We start from the raw sequence: 21,289 nt of genomic DNA on the forward strand, positions 1-21,289 counted from the left end.
AAGCAGAGACTGTGATATGGATGCTGCTCAAAAGATCTACCTGAAGAGCCACTCCAAGGCACAGCAGTCATTCCAAGGCAAATACTAGAAAACAAAAAGAAATCTCTGCTTTGCTTGATCTGGTGTATCTAAAGCTTGCTGTTATAAACAGTAAAAATCAGCCCTCTTTTATGGCCTGAGACACAGCTTAGAGCAGGTCAGAAGCATCCTCTTAAAAAAAGACAAAAGACTCTCAGTGGCAATGCATCTCCAAGTCAACACCAAGGAAAGAGCTGCTGAAAGTTTAGCACATTAAACCTATCTTAGTTAATGTTGCTGCCAGCTGTGGCTAAATGTTTGTTATGCCCCCAGTTATAAGATAAAAATAAATGTAAGAATCACAGCCTAATAAAACAACAAAATTATGAGTAAAGCTATCAGCCACTTAGATAATCAGGAATAATGATTCAAATTTTTGCAAAAATCTTTAAAGACAGTGACATAAAGCTCAAAAAGCCAAACTGAAATCAAGGACAACAAAGCAAATGCAGTAAAATCATCTTTGCTTTTGCCTGGAGCAAAAGGCCATTCAGGGTCTTGGAAAGCAGTGCTCCTCATGTCTCTGCTACAGCACACATGAAGCTTGCAGCCCAAAATTTTCCTGGCTGTCTCCATAATATTCTTCCTTAGAGCACCCAGTTTAGCAGTTTGCACACACACCACTAAAAGTATGGCAGTGGCCATTTCAGAACAGCACTGCTCCTGAAATCCATCAGCATCTATTACAAAAGGACTACAATGCTGCATTCTGCTCAGGGCCCTGCAGTGAAAGAGGGAATTAACATGCTGTAGATGCTTGTAGATGCTCTGTGGAAAGCCTCTCATATAGTTATATTTTGAAAAGTATTCTCCTCCTCACGCTAAGTCCCGTGTGAAGTAAGTTGCAAAAGCTTGCTCAGTAGAATTGAGCGCAACAAATCCACCCAAACCCAGGAATTTCAGCCTCAACTTCAAAACGCCTTTTGTCTGTACTGTGGATTTTACATTTTCGCAAATTCAAAAGAAGATTTCCTGTCATTTAAAAGCCCAACTACGTGAGGAATCCAGCTCTTCTAGTTCCTCTTCCTGGCAGTCAGGATGCAAAGGGAAGGACCTGTTGTGCAGGGAGAGATCAGCTGGTTTATTTCTTTGACCCTTAACCTGAGAAACAAAGATACACTCTGCAGCAAGACACAAGGATTTGAAATTAAGAATTATTTAAAAACACTGCATAAAACACACCACTATGGATTCAAACACAGGTAATAGGTTTCAGCTCTTGTGATTAGTGCAAGTTCTTACTCACAAACTCAAATGTGTATACCATGAAAAAAAGACAAAAAGTGCATAAGCCCATAGGCAGGAGGAGAGGGATGGAACAGGTGACAAGCTGTGATCCAGCCCATAAAGACAGCTGTAGACAAGGCAGGCATACAGCAGTGCAAGCCCTTCCACCCCATCCAGCCTTTGCTCTGGCAGATCATTCATCTCTGCCTCAGCTATTGGGAAATTGCTTCTGAGAAAGCGGTTGTGCCCACATACTGGCTTTGTTGCAGGGCAAGTATTGATGCAATTTGAACAAGACAGCATTTATCAGGAGTGACAGGGGCAGGAACATGCTTTTTTTTCCCCCCTTCTTTCCCCAGTGTCTCCTGCAGTGACACAATGCTCTGTCCCAAGTCCAAACTTCACACATGCAAAGGAGCACCACAACTTTACTCTGTGACCCCCTCAAGAATTCCCTCAGCCACTCCTGGGATCTGGGTCTTGCCCAGGTAAGCCACAGCATCATGTCAATCCATGTCCAAAGGCTGAGCTCTAATACATCAATACACTGGAAATGCAAAATCTCCATTTTTTTGGCTGGTTACCAAGGGAAAACCTTCTCCACCGCCTGACATTTCCAGTACTGAGGCTCTACTTAAAGCCTCTGGAAATGAAGTGGTTATTGAAACCTTGCAACTCAAACTACTTGGAGGCACTTAAATCTTATCCCAAGTCCAAATGGGAGCTACAAGCATCCTGCTCCATTCAAGATTAATAATTGGTTTCCACGATAACATGCACCCTCAACAATTTCTCAGTCTCCTTTTTTCTGAGCAGGCAGCACATTTCAGTCCATGCACAAGCACTGCTGCATTTCAGAATTCATCTTCGACCAAGGCAGCTAAGGCAGGCTCTGTGCTCTGCTTGGATCCTGACACCATTTCATTCTTCTTTAGGGTTTCTAAACATGTTTGTGATCTTGCAGCATAAAACAAAACACCTATCAACTTCAATTTCTTCAGTGAGGGCTTTGATAAATTATGCAGGGAAAGACACATTCAAATGCCAATACACTCTCTGGGAACACCAACCACAGGTTTGAATCAACATTTTGCATTTAATCTTTGAGAAGAATACTTATGAGATTAAAGCAAATCTGCCCCTCTCTATTTCAGGCCACAATTACTGTAAGATGACCAGTGTAAGAAGTCAACCAATGGTATTAGTGAATTATCCTAATTTCCTAATTATCCTAATTCACACAGATTCCTCTAGGACCATTTTTGGCAAGTTACTAGGCCTGATATGAATGACAGAAGATTAAACACTGATTGAAAAACCAACTAAACTTAGACCTGGCAATGTGTCATGTCAAATCCAAAATCATATAGAGAATTTGGTGATTAAAAGCTTCATGCTGGAGGGTACTGTATGTCTAAGCAAAGACCAGCTTCTGTTGTAAATATGCAATCCAAATCCACTTGGAATCTAACAGGAGTACATAAGATTTATTGTAACAGATGGCATGGGTAAGATTTTTCTTTTTGTTGCTGTCATTTCACACTATGCAATGACATCATAACTAGTGAGATTCATCAACACAAAATCCAAAAGAAAAGGAACAAAGCTTTTGGCAGGGAGCTAGAGCTAAAAATAACATAAGAGCCTTTAAAGAAAACTCCAAAGATTAAAAATGCAAATGTCTGGCTTTTGATTTAAGCATCTCAGTACTGAAGTTAGCGTAAGACAAGTCCTGGAAAATACCAAGTAGTTTGCTAAACCTCTGTTTCATCTCTGCAACATCAGCACCAGATGAAGATCTTTGAGTTCACCTCACTGGCTCCATTTGGAGCTTTTGATGGGTTCAAGAACCCAAACACAACATCTTCATGAGAAAACACAAGCCCTGCTATAGTAGAGAATTAAAAGAAAAATAAAATTCTCACTAATGCAAGAATTGAAAGAAACCAACCCCCTGACCCTCACCTCAGAACAGCTCACACATTTGAAAATATAACATAACCAGAAAACATTTGTTGGAGGAAGAAACCTAAACGAGAACAGGAACTTTCAGTGTTAAACACTGCATTTATTTAAACATGAAGCCATCCATAAGGAGATGATAATTAGCTACTTTTAATAGAAACTTCATTGAGTATCAAACTGCTGTTAGAGTCAAGTAAAACATGGCCCCAGCCAGCTTGGTGTGCCTGTGTCTGCCTGTCCCTGTCCTTGACCTGGATCAAAATACACTTTTCACTACTATAATTTTGTTAGAGAGAAGCTTACTGTATGAAATTACCTAAATACATCCCTGTCACAGAGCCAGAGCCTGGTATCTGACTTCTGAGGCATGTTTATCATCTGCTGCACCTCAGCACGATGTCACAGGTTGCTGACACTGCCAACAGCTGTAACACATCAATGACTCAGTGCCTCACCCCAAAGCTTCTCCAGCGCAACTGGGAACCAAGGCAAAGCTCCCACCTTCTGTGGGTTTCGTTGGGGTTTTTTTTTTTCAGGCTGCGTGTAAGTTATACTGACAATTTTAATGCCCTTCATACTTGGTAGTTTGAAAAACTTGAGCTTAAAATCATCATTTGATAATGATTTTCCATTAGTCTCAAAGCACAGTGAAGCCATCCAAGCCAAACAGTTATTGACTTGTCTCTTCCATAAGCTTCTCTGAAGCTCACATACTGCATGAAATAACTTCAGACTCTGCTTCATCAACTGAAGGCCTTGTCTAGCCACAGCATTCTACCCCACAGCTCACCTGTGCAGGAAATCCTGGCACTAGAAATAACTGGTGAGACTTTTGAAGGTCCAGAGGAGGAATCCCCCAAGAAAGCACTGGCAAAGAAGATTAGACTAAGCTCTGTAAGCAGCCACTGATCTGCAGGTTGAGAACTAAGAATTCCCTCAAACCACTGCTAACAGATGTTACTGCACAGCCCAACAGAGTCATCTTGAGGAACAAACCACCAGGAAAAAAACAGCTCAAGTGAAGCCACTATCCTTGTAGTAAACACACCAACATCAGGATAGTCCAGCTGCACCAGTCTTCACAGACTACTGAGCCAGTCTTGCCAGGAGAAATCTCTAAATCAGATGAAATGTACATGAACCAGGCTTGCCTGTAGTAGAGAACAAAAGGCTTTCTGGACTATGCCTCACCCAGCAGTGAGCTTCCCTCAGGAAACAGTGCCAACATGTGATTTGACTTCCCACTGTCACCAGCAAAAATGGAAAGTGAAATAAATCACCAAATGCCACAGAGAGCAGCAGCATTTGACCGTGCGTACTAGTTAAGAGCGCCTAAGAGGCTACTGAAAATATACACTAAAATGAAAGTCTGCAATATATTCATTTGTACAAGAGCATTACCACAGCAGGCAAACACGACAACACAGAGTTAGAACTCAATTTAGTACATCTACAGATTGATCTTTCAAGAATAAGGAGTACATCCTTTTCCCCACTGGCTGTAGACAAAACATCCCTGTAATACCTCCAAATGAAAAGCTGGTAAGCAGCTTAGCCACATGTGCTCCTGATCAGGTGGACACCTGATTACATAAAGCCAAGCAGGCTGGGTTTGGCTGCTAGAGAGATTAGTTTAGCATCATTTGCAGAGCATTGGTGTTTTGATCATTCATCTCAGGTTGTAACTTAAAACTCTTGCAAATGCACATAAAGACAAAATTTTGTGTTTTAAACATCAATCCTGCAGAGCAAGCATTAGAACCTATGGACATTTAGAAGCCAGGCTAAAAGGTGGATTGCACTTCTGTATTCTTTGGTACGTAGGTTTTCCATGTTCTCACCTAAGGTAGCATAGCTTAGAGAACGCTCAATCACAAATACATATTTAACTCCAACTGAGAAGGCAGATGGAGGTGGAAGTAGTAAGTCTAGTGCTGAACAAGTAAAAAAGTGTCATTCACAAGCTAGATCTCCATGTGAAAAGTGCGTGTGTGTGCATGTGTATGTATCTCCCTGCTTACAGTTGCAGGAATTCATAAATTAAAAGAAATAAAATCTAATGTTAAGAAATTACTCTCAAAAAAAAATCCCAGCCAAATTATGTCTCCCAAAATGCACTTTTCCCTGTGCACTGCCCCTCAGGAGTAAGAGTGCTGTTCCTACAGCACCAATATAACAGCATTACGTGCCCTGTATAAATAACAGTATTAACAGGCTAAAGTTACATCTATTCTACTGTATCTGAGGAGGAGCCATCAACCTCTCCAAACCAGAAAAAACCACGTCATTTTGGTTAATCCAAATTTACTCAAATCTTCCTTCTTACTGCTTTGTAACTCACACCAGTAAGCATACAATAACTATATATCTACACATCGAAAAATTGTAAAAGTTTGCACAATGTTGTCAACCCATTTCTCCCCACAAACCTGAGACTTATTGGCACCTATAAGAAAAAGTTGAAAAGGAAAATACCCAAAAGCAAATTATAACATTAATATAGTTAATGCATAGTCAGAGCCCTAACTACCTCATTTAAGATACCCAGCAAGTAAAACCTGTGGTAGGAGATGCCATTTCACTGTGACAAATGCACTGCAAGTAGAGAACATTTGCATAATGCGTGCAGACAACAGTTTAGGAAAAAGAAAAAAAAGGGGGGGGGGGGGCAATCTTGCAATTTCAATTACAGTTCTGAATTAGGAGCCTCACCAGAAGGGTTTCTAGGCCATTGTGAGTATTCAAAGCCTTCCAATTAAGAGCAAGTAACTTAAATTAACACCACGTTTCAGAGGTGCTGACTGCCTGAACTTAATGACATCAAGTTTTACTGCACAGAAGAAGCACAAGAGTGAGAGTCTGAGGGATTGCATCAATTTCGAAAGCCTGAGGAGTTAAAGAGCAGAGAGTGAAATGCCCAAAGTGTAAAAAAAGAAAGGGAAAGGGTTTGCCTTCTAAAAAGAAATAGATGGGCATAGTGTATTTCTCTTCTATTTTCAGCTGAGGAACAAGGTTTTGGTTTAAGTACATGTGTAGAGGCAGAGGCTGCAGTCAGGTGACTTACGCTTCCAAGATAGAGCCCATACTCCTCCAAGACACACACACAGGGAAAAGCAATGGCAGAAGTTTTACAAGGCACATCTAGAGAGAAGCACAACTGGAGTAGAGCACAGGGAACTACACTAAACCTTCCCTGCACTCCCAGGTGCTGGAGGAGAAGCAGTGTGTAATTATAATACAACTAAAGCCACCTACAGAACAGCTTTTGAATAACTTGCAGGTGATGCAACGACCATATTAACAGAGAAGTAATTCAATCCCTGGTAGAGCTATTAATGCCTAAATAACATTTAATAGAGGTGATAATTATTTCACAGGTGAAACAAGGAGAGCTGAAGGCATCCTCCAAAAAGGAGCACTTACCATCACATGCCATCCTACAATGCAGCACAAAATCCAGAGCCTCCCCGCAGTATCAGATGTGCTTTATTTCCATATCTTTGCTTCAGAGGAGCTTTTATTGAAGCTTAGATGAGGTACTGCATATAATCACCTTCATAGGAAGCTGTATTTCCTAACACCAGGAAGCAAAGTTTTAGGAACTGAGAGCAAACAAAAGGCCACAGGCTCAAGACTGGAATTTTCCTGAGCTGTTTCTGCTCAGGACTCAAACACCAAAGTGGAAATTTCCCTAGGTGGAGTTCTTTGTTCAATGCCGCAGGCAATTAGAAGTCCCCAAGGTCTGCAGAAGTGGCACAAGGCTGATATTTTTGTCAGGGAGAATTTAAGCAATACAAGACAAAAATAATAGCATGAAATTCTGCTGCAAAACACACGGGTTTTTTTTCCCCCTCCCCCAAATCCTAGTGACTTGAGCAGGCAGGTAACAGATGTAAGCATCCAAGAGAGCTTTGGAAAAATACCAAACGTTATTAAAAAAAAGTCATATCAAGTCTGCATTGCCTTCGATTTGATTACACAAAAAGGTCAAGTAATAAAAAACCTTTGCACCTTCAAAGGTGTTGAAGGCATAGCAGAAGTAGTTTATCGTTGGAATACAGATCTAATTAGCATAGATTTATTTTCTTTTTCCAGTTGGCATCAGTGTCCTGTTTGAGGTTGTTCTGGACTTCACAAGCAAAACAAGCAAAATTCAGAAAGAAACACATTAATTGCTGGGATCCGTGATTTCTGTAAACTCTTGTATTCATATTCATTGGGAAGAGAGACTGTCAGAGGTTATCAGCTATCCCCACACTATGATCTGAAAGGGAGACTGGCTGTCACCAGCACCAACCCTTGGGAACGCCCTAGTCAAGAGTTCGGATGCAATAATTTACGAGAAAAAAAATAAACTGCCACTCCCCTTGCTCTGTGCAGGACAGAAAGAAAAACAGATTGCACTTGATAAGATTAACAGGTGTTCCAGAGACAGGGAATGGGAGCTAAGATAATCAAGACAGAAATTCCACCTAATGGGACCATGCCAATCCAGCTGAACTAATAACTGCAGATATTGTTACACATTTTCCATATCTTTCAAATGACATCTTGATTATTAAAAAAAAAAAAAAGCAACTGCTTGCATATTTTTCATCACATTATCTGATAAAATCCAGTAAGGACCACAGTATAAGACCCAGAACAAAACCATTTGCTTCCTAAGCTCTGCACTGAGAGCAGTTCTTGAGCAAATCTGACAGCAATAAAGACTTGAGAGCTGCAGTCCCCTCACCGACAAGACAATGGGAAAGGATGCACCAAAAATAAGGATTAAAATGCCACAGTTGACATTTTATGCCAGCAGATGAAGGTGGCTATCATGCCTTCAGAGGATGCAAATTGAATTGCAGGAACATTTTCATTTTAATCCTTCTCCAAAAGGTCAGTGACCCCCTCTCAGGGGCCGCTGGCCCCTCCTGGAGTGTCAACTTGTGACACAACTGCTCTCCCTCTACGCCAGTCCTGGGACGGGCAAAACTTGGGATCTGTTTCATCACACAGGCACCAGGCTTTGGAATAAAATGACAGCTAGATTTGTTTTCCAAGCTGATTTTTCATGGCACATGTCCTTAAGCAGCAGATTCCAGAAGGGATGTGCATAGCAGCCAAATTTGTCTCGGATGTAAGAGAGGAAGTGACTTACAGCTGGAAGAGTTGCCAAACAGGTGCAAGAGATTGGATGTAGCATCAGACAGTCCCCTGCCACCAAGATAATGCCAAGGAACCTGATTTAGGCATTAGCTCCGTGCCCTTAGAGCAGCTCCACCATCCTTCCTGAAAGATAACCTCCCCATGAGTTGTTCCATAAATAGTTATCAACCATGTTCCACTGATTTACATAAATTTAACAGAAGGATTGGTACAAGTACATGGAATACTGTTCCTCAATAGCAACCAAACAAGCAGAAATCATGAACTAGACCAACTCCATACAACACATATTAAAAATACCCAAGTTTACTACCAGTTAGGAAATACCACCAGCTTAGAGCTTTGGATTTTTGCATCACACTGAGGTAGATGTTCTGCTTAACCAAGCTTGCTAAAATTTACCGTAAACTTTCAAATCAAGCCATTCACAAACAGCCACAAGCCTTTTCTTTATCCAGCCCTAAATAACCCAGAACCGCCACAAGACCGATGCAGCTGTTTTGCATTTCCAAACAACATTCAGGTGTAGATTATTAAACTCTGTTTACCTGCCATTTCTCAAGCTCAGCACATACTTAGCTCCTTGTTTTGCTCCTTCCCTCTAATAAGACAAGTTATTGTATCATGGTTTTAAACTCACAAGATTTTCTCTTACTCATCTTGCTGTTTGAAGAGCTAGGTTACACCGAGCCTTTGGATTTAGAATAAAGCTGGAATTTCCTCTGTGCAGTTATTTTCATGTATGCAAATACAATACGTGTTTCGTACATACAAAAGTAATATATACTCGTTTATGTGCGCGTGTGTGTGTATTTATACGTACACACATATACACAGACTCCCACGGGCATCTAAGCCATTTCTATATGAAATGCATAGCCTTTACACTTGGCGGAAGCATCTTCCCCGCAAGCCGAGGTACCAGTTCCAACCAAAAGGTTTATTTTGGATCCATCAGCAACCAAATGGATTCGTTTAACCGAGGTTTTTCTCTAGGGAATGGCCCTCTAACAGTCTTCAATGCTTCTGGACCCATCGGAAGCTGGCCGCTCCTGTTCCCGTGCCAAGAATGCCGAGGTCACGTCCCCAGAAAAACAGCCCCAAGCATCCCGGTGAGACGGAGCTTCCCGTCCAGATGAGCGGCCTAAGGCATACCGCTTTCCCGGAAACACCGGTAAAACACGAACTCACCAACCGAGAAGGTCTCAAAGACGATGGACAATCTCCAAGGTGGCTCCAAACCAGCCGAGACACCCCGAATCCCGCTTACCTCCCACCTACGCACCGAGTACCCCGGGGGAGCCGCGGAGCACCCCTCACACACCTCGATGTATCCGGCGAGCGCGGCCGCGGGCCTGAGGAGCGCCAGGAGGAGGAGGAGCAGCAGCGCGGAGCCCATCGCCGCCGCCATCACCCGCCGCCGCCCGAGAGCAACTGCGGCCGCTGCGCCCCTGCGGGGACCCGCCTCGCCAGGCCACGCCCCCGCCTAGAGTGACAGCCTCGCGCGCCAACCGAGAGGCGGAAGGTAGTCGCACCCCCGCGACGATAGCAACCAATAGGAGGAGGCGCATTGCGGGCGGAGCCGCCCCCCAGCGGGAAATGGCTGCCGGGGATGACGGGAGCCGTGGGGGGACAGCCGGGGCCGGGGCGTGGTTGCTCCCGGCCGCTGCAGAAACCAGAGCCGAGGTGAAACTCCGCAGAGCGGGCACCGGAAAAGGTTGTGGCCTGTATGGCCATTTGTAGGCTAAATGCTTCACCTCGCTACTGCGGCGAGCGGGAACGTTCCGGGGTAATTAAAAGTCTAACGAGACGTTTTCCTCATGTAAAAATAAAACAATGATGTTTTGCACTCAAAAAACCATCTCGACATCTATCCCCGATTTCTCAAAGCTCTTAAGCCATGTGCAAGCATCAAGTTCCCAGCCATTTGGGTTTCATAATAAAACTCAACACATATGCCCTTCTTTATTTTTTTTTTCTTAAAATACAGCTGTTGCACGATAAGAATGATAATCGTTGATAGCTTCATCCTGCTGCCAACACTGGGTGCTCACCAGACACTACCTGGAAGACATCACATGTGCTGCCACACAAGCTGTTCTGTAAACACAGTACACCTCTCCATAAACTTTAAATAACATGCATGTATTTAATTAAAAAACAGACACATCACATCACCACCTTCAGTTTGTGTTTCTTTTCAACCAGAGCACAGCAGCAGTTCCTTCCAGTGCAGATGTTCTTCCACTGCTAGTGCTGCTATTTCAGGACACATTTCTGGCTTTAAAACCAAGTTTTTATGCCAAACTTGCATTGAGGGTATTTTAATTTCACCATGTTAGTTTAAAAGTGGAAATTTAAAATAATTATAATTTTAAAATAAGCAAACCCGTCAGGAACAAAGCAGGTCTACCAAGTGCAGTTGCTTATACCACAGACCTTCCACACCTGTGCAGAGCATTTATTTACTTTTTACTATTTTCCTTGGTTTTCCCAATGGAAATGTAAGTCAGTTTAGGGATGACAAATGCCCACCTTGAAGACTCAACTGCTAAAGATCCCACTGGTTTCAAGAACATGAGATCTTTAAAAATACCAATATATTTTAGACTTCTTGGACTTTTTTTTTCACACTGACATGCAGTGATCTTATTGGCATTAAGTTAGAAAAGCAGTATCATGGAATCACAGAATGGTTTGGGTTGGAAAAGCTCATCTTGTTCCACACCCCTGCCACGGGGCAGGGGCACCGTCCACTAGACAAGGATAGAATATCCTGTAGATTCTATATATTTGCTTTCACTTTTGTGTGAAGATATGTGAGGTGCTTAAATGGAAAAAGATCTTAGCACAAAATGTCACAGTTACAAAACCTTTCCATTCTAAACTTCCACATTCTCTACTGGCTCTTACAAGTGCTGTTTTCTAAAATAGGAACACTACTGAAATGTTGCAGATGGGGTGAATCTGTACAACAGATCAATAAGGAGCCCAGTTTTAATTAAAATTGCTGACTGGTCTACTGGCCACTTATTATAGTCTCTTTCTTACACCATTTGAAAACCCTTAAATCTCTTTTACTGCAGTCCTCTGGCATATATAATTCTCTTTTTAGCCTGGCCAAGTTCAGTTGAACAACAGAGTAACAAGTTGCTTTTGAAAACTGACACATTTTAATATAACTATTTTAATGTGCAATGTAAATACAGGAGTATAACAAGACATTCTGAGTTAAGCTTTAACCTTTACTTAAAAAGGAGGGATTTTTTTTCCTCCCCAGTCCAAAATGTACAAGTTCTTTATTAATCTTTGGGATGGGACTTTCATTCAAGGTTGAATTTATATAGTATTTAAAGTGCTATATAAATTAATTTACTTTTAATTTTTACATAGTACTTGGTGAGAATTTATGTTCACAGCACTGACTCCAACAGTGCTTGTTTTTCTGAAAAACTTTAAATCTGGTGACTCTTGGGGAAGTCTCTCCGATAAGTATGAGGTACAACCTTAGGTGCATTCTCACCTGCTCCTAGTCCTCCACTGTAGATACACCAGAGTGTAAGAGGTGAAGTCCTGCAGCAAGGCTGCAACACAGCATATTCCTCTTCAAAAGCAAGGCCATCAGTGCTCAGTTCACTACCTAAAAAGCAAGTGAGAAATCAAAGTTTGAAGAATAACACATTTCCCTTCATGCAGAGATCAGTCCTATCATGACAAAAAGTCCCCAGAAAAAAAGGTTTAATCTCCCAGACCTTGGTCATTCCTTGGTGATGATCAGGAGCTCTACATGCAACTAAATTATATGACTGCATGAAGGCAGGGAGAGAGATTGAGATAAGAGCCTCCAGCAAGATGTAAATGGAATTCCACCAGTTGGAAAATACCCAAAGGCTTTCAGCATGAAAGGCTTTGGGGGTGGCTTTTTTCAGGTGCCTCCTGTCCACACACGTCACTGCAGGCATGGTGACAAGACGGCTGTGTATAATTCAGTGCACAGGTCTATTTCAGGTGAGCACTGGTACTTGTCTGTTGCCTGTGACAACAGCACCAATTTCAATCAATGCTGCAAGGCTGCAGCACTCACTAGGACACCTCTCCTGCTGTTAAACATGTTAGGTAGGTGACAGCTTACATTTACTTCCAAGAATCCCATTTTACCCAAGTTCTGGAGCTCTTAGTGCCCTTTTCCAGGACATATGTGCTAATGAAGCACTGAGAATCTCATCCTCACCTTTGGTTGCCAATGTTTATTCTGTAAGAAATGTTTCAAGTGAACGTCTCTGCCCCTTTTCACTTGCAAGACCATGACTGTGTAAACAAAAAGCGCATATTTATGATTGCAAAAATGTGCTCTGAAAGAGTAATATTAAATTAATGATAAAAAGAGCAAACAAAAATCATCAAGGAATACATCTGCTACCATTAAAGTCTCTCATTAAAGCAGCAACTTTAGCAAACTGATACACTGAGATCCTTTCAGTACCCAGAGAATGAGTTCTGGATAAGTGAGGTAATGTTTGAAGATTCACACCATTTTCTTAAATTCCTGAAATTAAAGTGTAAAATTAGTACAATTAACCAGTGAATTGCAATCCTATACAGCTCAACTTGATTAAAGATTTAAATGGGGGATCGCATGATTCGTACTAGTTCTGTGTGACAGATATGTGCAAGGTAGAGCTTGCAGAGGTAGAATTAAGTCAATCTGGGTTTTAGGAGGTAGAATGCAAACTGAAGTTAGAAACAACTAAAGAATGTAGTGGGATTAAGTAAAGAACTCCCTATTGCTAATTATTGGAATATCATAATCATACTCCAATATTACTACTGCTGAACACAATTCAGCAATATAAAAAATAATAAGCAGTGCTTCTAGAAAAATACAGTGCACAAATGATGCCCACCTAACTGTCCCAACTCATCTGGAGCCATCCTGCCCTTCAGACAAGACCTCTACTTATCATCAAGGCTGTATAAGTGGCAGAAAGCAATGCAAAACTGTTATTAGCCAACTCAAACTTGATCCAACATCCAGCTATTTAAGTGCCTGGGGACGTATTATTTCTTCAGACTCATAAATAACATCAGAAGGTTGCCAACCTCGTCTGGAATTGGACATCTGTATTTGGCTGCAGCATTTCCGTGTGGAAGTCCAGGGTTCCTGCAGCCTTGCAGCTCAGCCTTCCATGTGTGACTCAAAATGACAACACACTGTGGACAAGATGAAGGAAGTCCAGCAGCAGTGAGATGAAGGAAACTGCTAAAGAAACTGGGCTTAAGATATACAGTGAGAAGATGCTCCATAGAAAGATGGTAACAAAAAATGCAGAAACCTTGAGAGGCAGACAGGAGTTTAAAAATAAAAAGGTGATTTCTAGGGGAATACAGTGAAGTTTAGAAGAGTGAAAGGATGGAGAATAACTAAGAACAGATGCATACCATAAAAACAGGGATAAATGGAATAACTGCAGACATGAGAAAAACAGCACAGAAATCTGTGAAAAGAAGTGACAGTAAATGGTGATGGACAGCAAGCCTTTGTTTCTGCTCAGAGACTTCTTTAAAAGGGATTTGCAGGGAAGGGAGAAAATCTACCCTTCATTATACCAATAAACCCTTAACTCTTGATGGCCATTTTCCCACAGCTCTGGTCCATGCCTGAAACAGTGCCATTCATCTGGCTTCCACTGAGATGTCTGAAGTGGGCAGATCTGCACAGCAGTTTGTGCTGTATTCACCTCAAACAGCACAATCCTTGCCTACAGCATGTAACAGACTGTTAAGGAAACAAGCCTGGCATTAACACTCCTGTAACTGAAAACTTCAAAATAACGCTTCTGTTAGGTTTGGAGATATTATGGCTTTGCTGAAGCACCAGCACAGTAAGGTTCAATTGCATTGGAAAATGAAAAATGCATCAATCCAGGATGCTTAAGGGCAGCACAAGAGAGTGGCTGCTAAAGAAAGCTGCTGCTCCTTCAACACTCTGCATATGAATCTCAGCATCCAGAAAATGTGCTAAATCTATGATCTCCTCTAATTTCTAGATGGGGGGCAAAACCAATGGTAAACTTAATCAGACAGTTTGTTTTTCTGAAGACTATCCAAGGCAAAAGCAACATCTGAGAGACACAAGGAATCCATTTTGGAACAGATTTGCGTATGTAGGACTCACTTCCCAGGAAAATAAATTACTTCTGATATATAATCCAATAGAATAATGAGCCCACACTCAGACTGAGGATCCCAAATGCAGAAATAGCAGACACTGACCACCGTTTTAGCTAATACACAAACTGGGAATTTATGCTGCTCATTTTCTCTCTCCAGATGGATCCGAGGCTTTGAGCACTGGCAGGATCTCAAGGCAGAGCAATGTCTGAAGCTTCTCCAAGGAACTGAACACAAACATTGAACCTGACACAGAGAACTCAAAAGATTGAGGGTACTAGAGGTCTACAAGTAAAGGCACAGTGAAGACATGGTGGGAAGAGAGGAAGGAGAGGCTGCTTTGCAGAAACTATTTAGTGAACTCTCATCCTCTTGCTTGGTGAGACGTCTTCCTGCAATGGCATCCTGTCTCCTTTATCTCTTCTACTCCACTGTGAAGGCTGAAGCGATGTTTAACCTCTGAAGATGGCAGAATCAGTCGTTCATGAATCAAGGCAACCAAACCATTCCAACTTAAATAAGCTGAGCCCCACAGCTGTGGTAGAGAAGCCATCTGAAAACGAAAAAGCCCACAATTAAAAAGAATCCATCAACAACTGATATTGGCTCATTATGGTGCTGAGATTTCTCCTGTTGTCCTTGGATGTTTCTTCCCTCACCCCTCCTCTGCTTGCCTGTCTCAGTCATTTCAGCAGTGTGAAAGGCTGTTCATTTTATAGAGGTCTTTAATGAAAGATGAAAATTCAAATATGTTATAATTAGCTGCAGTTCCACATAAGTCAGTATTATTGCAGCTTTTATATTAGATCCTAATTTGTCCCACAAATGATTGTGTCAAATATTACAGTAGAATGATTTATGACATCAGACATAATGGAAGGGTTAAGCATTGATACAGGAGACTTGCTTGAGAAGAATAATTTTAACTTCTTTTCACTCAGAATTTTTGTCCTCTACTGTAAAAGAAACCTGAAATTGAAAATAAAAATGGCTTGTGTTACTGGCAAGCAATGGAAGTGATCTGATTCATGATTTAATTCTTCATTCAGTATTCACTGGTAGATTAAAAGCCAAATCATCATAACAAATGGCACAGCAATGGAATGTAAAAACCTCAGGACTTGTCCTGCTGAATAAATGTGGAATCACTTGCATCTTTGAAGATAAGTCTAATTCAACAGCAAAAAATTGATTCCTCCCTGTGCAATCAGGTCTGATTCAGCATCTGTTCCATCAGGCATCATGGAATTGCCTGTGCTAACAAGCTGTCTCAAGGCACACCAAAGTCGCCTTTTATTTCACCCCCAATCACTTGTTTGAGCAGTTACTCAGTTTGCAAGAACAGGCTGTATGAGGAACTTATGACAGAGGAACAGGCAATAAGGAATTTTAAATGTCTAGGAGACACATCATGTCTGATAATACAAATTACAGGGAACTGTAGTTTTCCATCAGCTGCATGGTACCTTTAAGTGCTTTTTTTTTTTCCTGTTGCACTTAAAAGCAGAATAACTCCAAAAATGCCCTCCTTACTTTAATTTGGTATCAGCACAGAAAGCTGCAGTTTGCATCATTCTATTTAAACAAATATTAAGACATTTCCTGTTACAATCATCATTGGGGCCTCACAGTTCTCAAACACCGAGTCATCCTTCTTATTTCAACACAGGAATATTGACTTTAGGTGCTAGAAATGCACACCTGGAGACACAGGACCTGCAGCTTTGCCTGTGGCACTATCACCAGACCCGACATTGGGAAAGAGCTGTAGGATCTTTTCTGAGCAACAGCCTGGTCTTAGCAACTGAGAGTCGGAGGAAAATCACTGGGATACAGGAATCCCAGGCACAGGAATTCATATTTGCAGACCTTGCTCTACAAGTTTTTTATTTCAGTGCCCCAAATACACGCAGGGATCTACAGCGCTATTGACTTACAAACTCATTCAAGAGAGAGGCTTCGTATTGTGCTCCAGGGTTTTTATAACCTTTGAAGCAGGGTTCTTTGGAGGGCCACAAGAAGTGAGATGTAGCAGTGCCTTGGCAGGTTTTAAACTCCTAAGGCAGCAAGAAGTTTGAATATAGATTCTCTTGGTGATAAGAAATAAAGGAATACATGTATTTGAAATCAGTGTCAGTTGAATAAAGGCAAAGAGCAGGACACAGCTGAAAGGAACTAGGATATGTAAGTAGAAGCTGAATCCCAGTGTCTCTAAGGGAAGGAGGGAACCGCCTACAACTTCCACCCTAAACCCATGGCCTGAGGGGGAGAACAGCCTCTTTCTGAATCACATTTTCTCAGAAGATGAGTCAGCTCCTGGGAGATCTTTAACAAAATCCCTGTCCTGCAACTTTCCAATAGTTTTTTTTTCCCATATCTTGCAAAAGGCTTAATTTGAAGTAGCTCCTTTTATTTTACCATGATTCTCCCTCATAGGAAAAGAGAACAGTCTGTGTCTTTTGCCATCACAGCTTGCCAAGGCTTGAAGATCCCTTTTTTCCCCTCAACATTAAAAACATTTTGCCCCATAATAATGAAAACCACCATTTTGAAGGAGAGCTTCACACTGATATCAGTGTATTCAGCATTTTTGGAAGCAAATTACAAGGCTTCCTCCAACTCTAGGCTTTCCTGCTTTGTCCCAGTCACTTGGTTGACTCCCCAAGGTCTCCACCAAAATGTAGCTCATTGGCTAAGTTATAGAAAATGAGTCTTAAGTATAGCACTCTGTTGAGGTTTGAGTTTTCACTTTAAAATGCAAATGGCTGGTAGTTAATTCCCCTTTGGGATTTAAGAGCTGAATTTAAAATGGGAAATGATGGTACAAAAATATATATCAGAAAGCACTGCAGTGTGAGAATTAATCATTTGGCACATGAATGCAGATTCTTAGGGTCAGCAGACATCTTCATTTATCTGTATTTTAATAGTCTCCCTCAAAACTGATTTTGGCTAAATTCTTCCTCAGCGTACTACTTGGTACACTCTCAGTGGACAATAATAAGGGCAAAATTTGACCAGGTTTTCTATTTTCTAAAATCTCATAGATCAGCATATTTAAACACATCAATATTTTACTGGGTATGATAAGTAACACCCTCATTTCTGTTCAGATGTCTAACAAGACCTTTTCCATACTTACTGAAAATACAGCTGGATTACAGACCCATTTGCCAATTCTTTGTCAACTGGGAAGGCTAAAAAGCAACCAAAAAAAAAGCTGCTTAGCAAAGATGTTAAATCAATATTCACTAACCAATTGCAAAAGTCTCCCTTTCTTTTTCACAACTACCATTTTACTTCTAATGGGGGACGGGAATAAGCATATATAATTATGTCCTTAGATCAATTTATGCTTAAACACATATACACACAGAGATACACTTCTGCAACCTTACAGGGACCTGGGGATGCATGTGCTCTAATCTGTAGTTAAAATTCAGAGTTCTCCACTCCTTGCATGATCAGGCCCTAAGTAGCTCAACCAGATTCCTTCTATTTGTTCTGTCTTCTGGAACATATATCTTTACATAACCCTTCAAAAGAATCACTTCTATGCACACAGACACTGGCAAAAACACATCCATCAGTTTTCATAAACCTTATCTCAGCAAAGAATGGAACTGCATCAGCATGAGATAAAAACTACAGATCACAGCAAGCAACTGCGAAGTTCCTGGTCTGTGTTTAGAAGGGTGTAAACCTAGGATCAGGTTGATAAACTAGAAATTAATTGTATTTGGATACACTTCCTTTGGCACATGGGTGCAGAGCTGTGGCCAGGAAGCACATGTTGGGGGTAAAAGGGGAGCAGCCCTCAAGCCAGGCGTTCCCCCGGCCAACACCATGTGCTGATCCAGCTGATGCTGGATCATCTAGAAAAAGCACACAGGTAGATCTCTTGGCAGGGTCAGTAATTAAATATCTGTACCACCTCAAAAAACAATGACTTACACAAGCCTTATTTCAAGCTTTCCCTCTGTCTGTACAAGAATGTATCAAATAGTCACACTTTTCATTTTTGCCCTTCTTTTTGTTTCCATGTTTTTCTTGCACATTGCAAACTTTTGGTCCGAGTTCTCCAGGCCCTGTTCTCGTTTCTTTTTTTTTTTTTTTTTTAATTAGACTAACTTCAGTCAAACCCTAGATCTGAAAGTCCCCAAACAATCAACAAAGAATGTATTTCAGTGTGGTAAATTTGAGAAGTCACAATAAGGGCTGTGGTATGGTACTATGATATCACTCACAGAGGACTGGTACTTCATTGTGAATGGAAACAGCATCTGGCACAGGGCAGGAAATAATTTACCAAAGGAGCATCCAAGAAGTACAGCCATGAAAAATAAGATTCAAATGAGTTTATGGCTATGTAACTTGTTGTCTTCGTTGGGAAGATGTTTCTTTAAAGTCAGGTAAGTTAAAATATTGCACATTATGTCTTTTTTCCACCTTCAACTCCGGTGTTTGCCAATAGCTTTTTAACAATTGCATGATTCACTATTGCGTATTCCACACTGAGAGAAGCCAGCATTCTGTACAGCACAGGGCTCTTTCATTCCTTTTTATTTCATATTTCTCTTATCAACCAACATGTCAGCTGTGAAATAAAACCTGGAGAAAAACTTTGAAAGGAGATAAATTCCCAGCAGGTGTCACAGAAATACTGAATTGACATTTAGTCTTAATTAACACCTTCTGTGTGATTTTGCTGTGTTGCAGTTGCTCTATATTAAATGAAATATTATTTTAAAATACTTTTTTTCTACACTAAAGAGAAAGTGTACAGGTAAAACTAGGTAAGTGATGGGAAAAAAAGAGAAACCGGCGTCACCAGCACAGTTCCTAAAAGCTCTGCAGGGAATTAATGAAAAGATAGCAGAAAAGGGGAGCCAGGATGTGGAATTCAATGCTAAGATGAATACAGTAAATCACAGAATCCCAGAATGGTTTGGATTGGAAAGGACCTCAAAGCCCATCTCATTCCACCCCTTCCATAGGCAGGGACACCTTCCAGTAGACCAGGTTGCTCCAAGCCCCATCCAACATGGCTGTGAACACTTCCAGGGATGGGGCAGCCACAGATTCTCTCCTCTGCACATTTACAACCTTTTGAGGTTGAGGAGAACCACTAGGATGTGAAGCAGCTCATTCAACTTTTAGGGTGTCCTCGGGTGAAACAGAACTCTCCAGGGAAATGAATTCAGCCCATATCAAGCTGATTCAAGTAGTGAAAAATGACCTTGTCATATTAGGCCTATTCCTGTTCTTGGCCTTCCTGAATACCTCAGCAACTATAAGAATAACTTTCAAGATAATCTTATCACAGTGGCAAAGACATTTCAGTGTAAAAATCAGCTTCTGAGGGGCTGGGCCTGCAGCTGGCAAGTCTCTTGATTAAAAATACTCAGCATTTGCTTTGAGAAATGCCATTGCTATTACCATGCTCTATTATTCAGGCAAATTCACTAAGCAGCAGACTTTGGAAATCAGGGATCAAAATCTCAGCTCTTTTGATAAACGTGAAGATTCCCAATCCCACCTGAGCTCCCAGTGGGGTGTACTGGCTTTAGAGACAGTCTTCCCAAGCAAACAGATTTAAGAGCCCTGGGAAATACCAGTTGTACTCTAACAGCAAAACTCTGGAAACAAGTCTCCAGGGGGGTCCCTGCAAAATGAAGGCAGAGCAAACCCGACATGGTGCAGGACACACTAGCACTATCAGCTGGAACTGCAGCAAATCTTTTATTGTGAACTGCAGCCTCATGCTCAAGCAAGCAAATCTGGAATTTTTCCACTATGTGCAGGCTGGGGTTACAGAAGTTCAAAGCAACAGTTTAACAATTCCAAATAACAGAGAAATGCAAAATCCTGTCATAACTTAACCATGTAAATCTGCTGCTTTGAAAAAAAACACCTTTGTTTTGGGTCAGGCTTGCCAGGTGCCTGGGCACACCTGGAGTACATAACATTTGGGTGCACCTGGATAACATCACCTGAACTGTGACAATGAGAATTATTTCCTGAAAAAAAGACTGGCTCTGGCTCAAAAGGTTATGTTCTGTTCACTAAAAGATTCTGGGGAAGCAAATTTGTTATTTCTTCCCAGGCTACAGTATCTGCATCCTGCCTCCAGTGTTGTTTCACTGAAGAACAGCAGAAGCCCTGCCAGCATTCCCTGCTCTGGGCAGCTCTGTGCTTTTCCCCTGAACAGCACATTCTTATGTTTTTCCTGTCTGTGTGACTACAGAAGTTTCTTATTTGTAGCCATCTGCACCCAGGCAGAGGCTGCAGCTTCAATCTTAATGGCTGTCTGGAATGATATATTTGGTTTTTATCAGCTTCAGAGATAAGGCAGCATCCCTGCAAGATAAGGCAACTCCCTGAAAAATCCTGGCACTTGCTCCATTTGATTCCTCCTGTTCTCCTAAACCAGTTGTTTTCAAAGGCATTCATATATCTGTCTACAGTGTGGGTGGAGTATACTTAACTTCCAATTCAGTTAAGTTGGAAAACATTCCCTCCTTTTAAACTAATCACTCAGTAAACAAACATTTCTACCCAGACAACTACCCTCTTGAAGAACACATCCGACTGCAAAGAACCACACTGCAAAAATACTTTGAATGCAGTCCAAAGTGACACCAGTCCCAGGGTCTGCTCAGGCAGCACCTGCTGCAGCGTCAGGCCTCACACA

At 41.5% G+C, this 21,289-nt stretch overlaps 1 protein-coding gene across 8 annotated transcripts in view; it reads right to left on the reverse strand.

Moving 5' to 3' along the window:
• The window catches only part of APLP2 (amyloid beta precursor like protein 2), a 66,874-nt gene that overhangs the window by 39,374 nt on the left and 6,211 nt on the right, over positions 1–21,289 (reverse strand). For 4 of the 8 annotated variants that reach the window (XM_053963489.1, XM_053963487.1, XM_053963486.1 and 1 more), the window contains exon 1: positions 9,749–9,889. In XM_053963489.1, the coding sequence (XP_053819464.1) occupies positions 9,749–9,835 (87 nt within the window). In that variant the 5' untranslated portion in view covers positions 9,836–9,889. Of the gene's footprint in view, positions 1–9,748; positions 9,890–11,947; positions 12,065–12,655; positions 12,733–13,524; positions 15,149–17,737; positions 17,793–21,289 lie in introns of those variants that run through there. The other 4 variants (XM_053963490.1, XM_053963488.1, XM_053963493.1 and 1 more) reach the window with 4 other exon arrangements.

The sequence above is a fragment of the Vidua chalybeata genome, chromosome 23 (genome assembly GCF_026979565.1).
Source record: "Vidua chalybeata isolate OUT-0048 chromosome 23, bVidCha1 merged haplotype, whole genome shotgun sequence".
NCBI classification, from domain to species: Eukaryota; Metazoa; Chordata; class Aves; order Passeriformes; family Viduidae; genus Vidua; species Vidua chalybeata.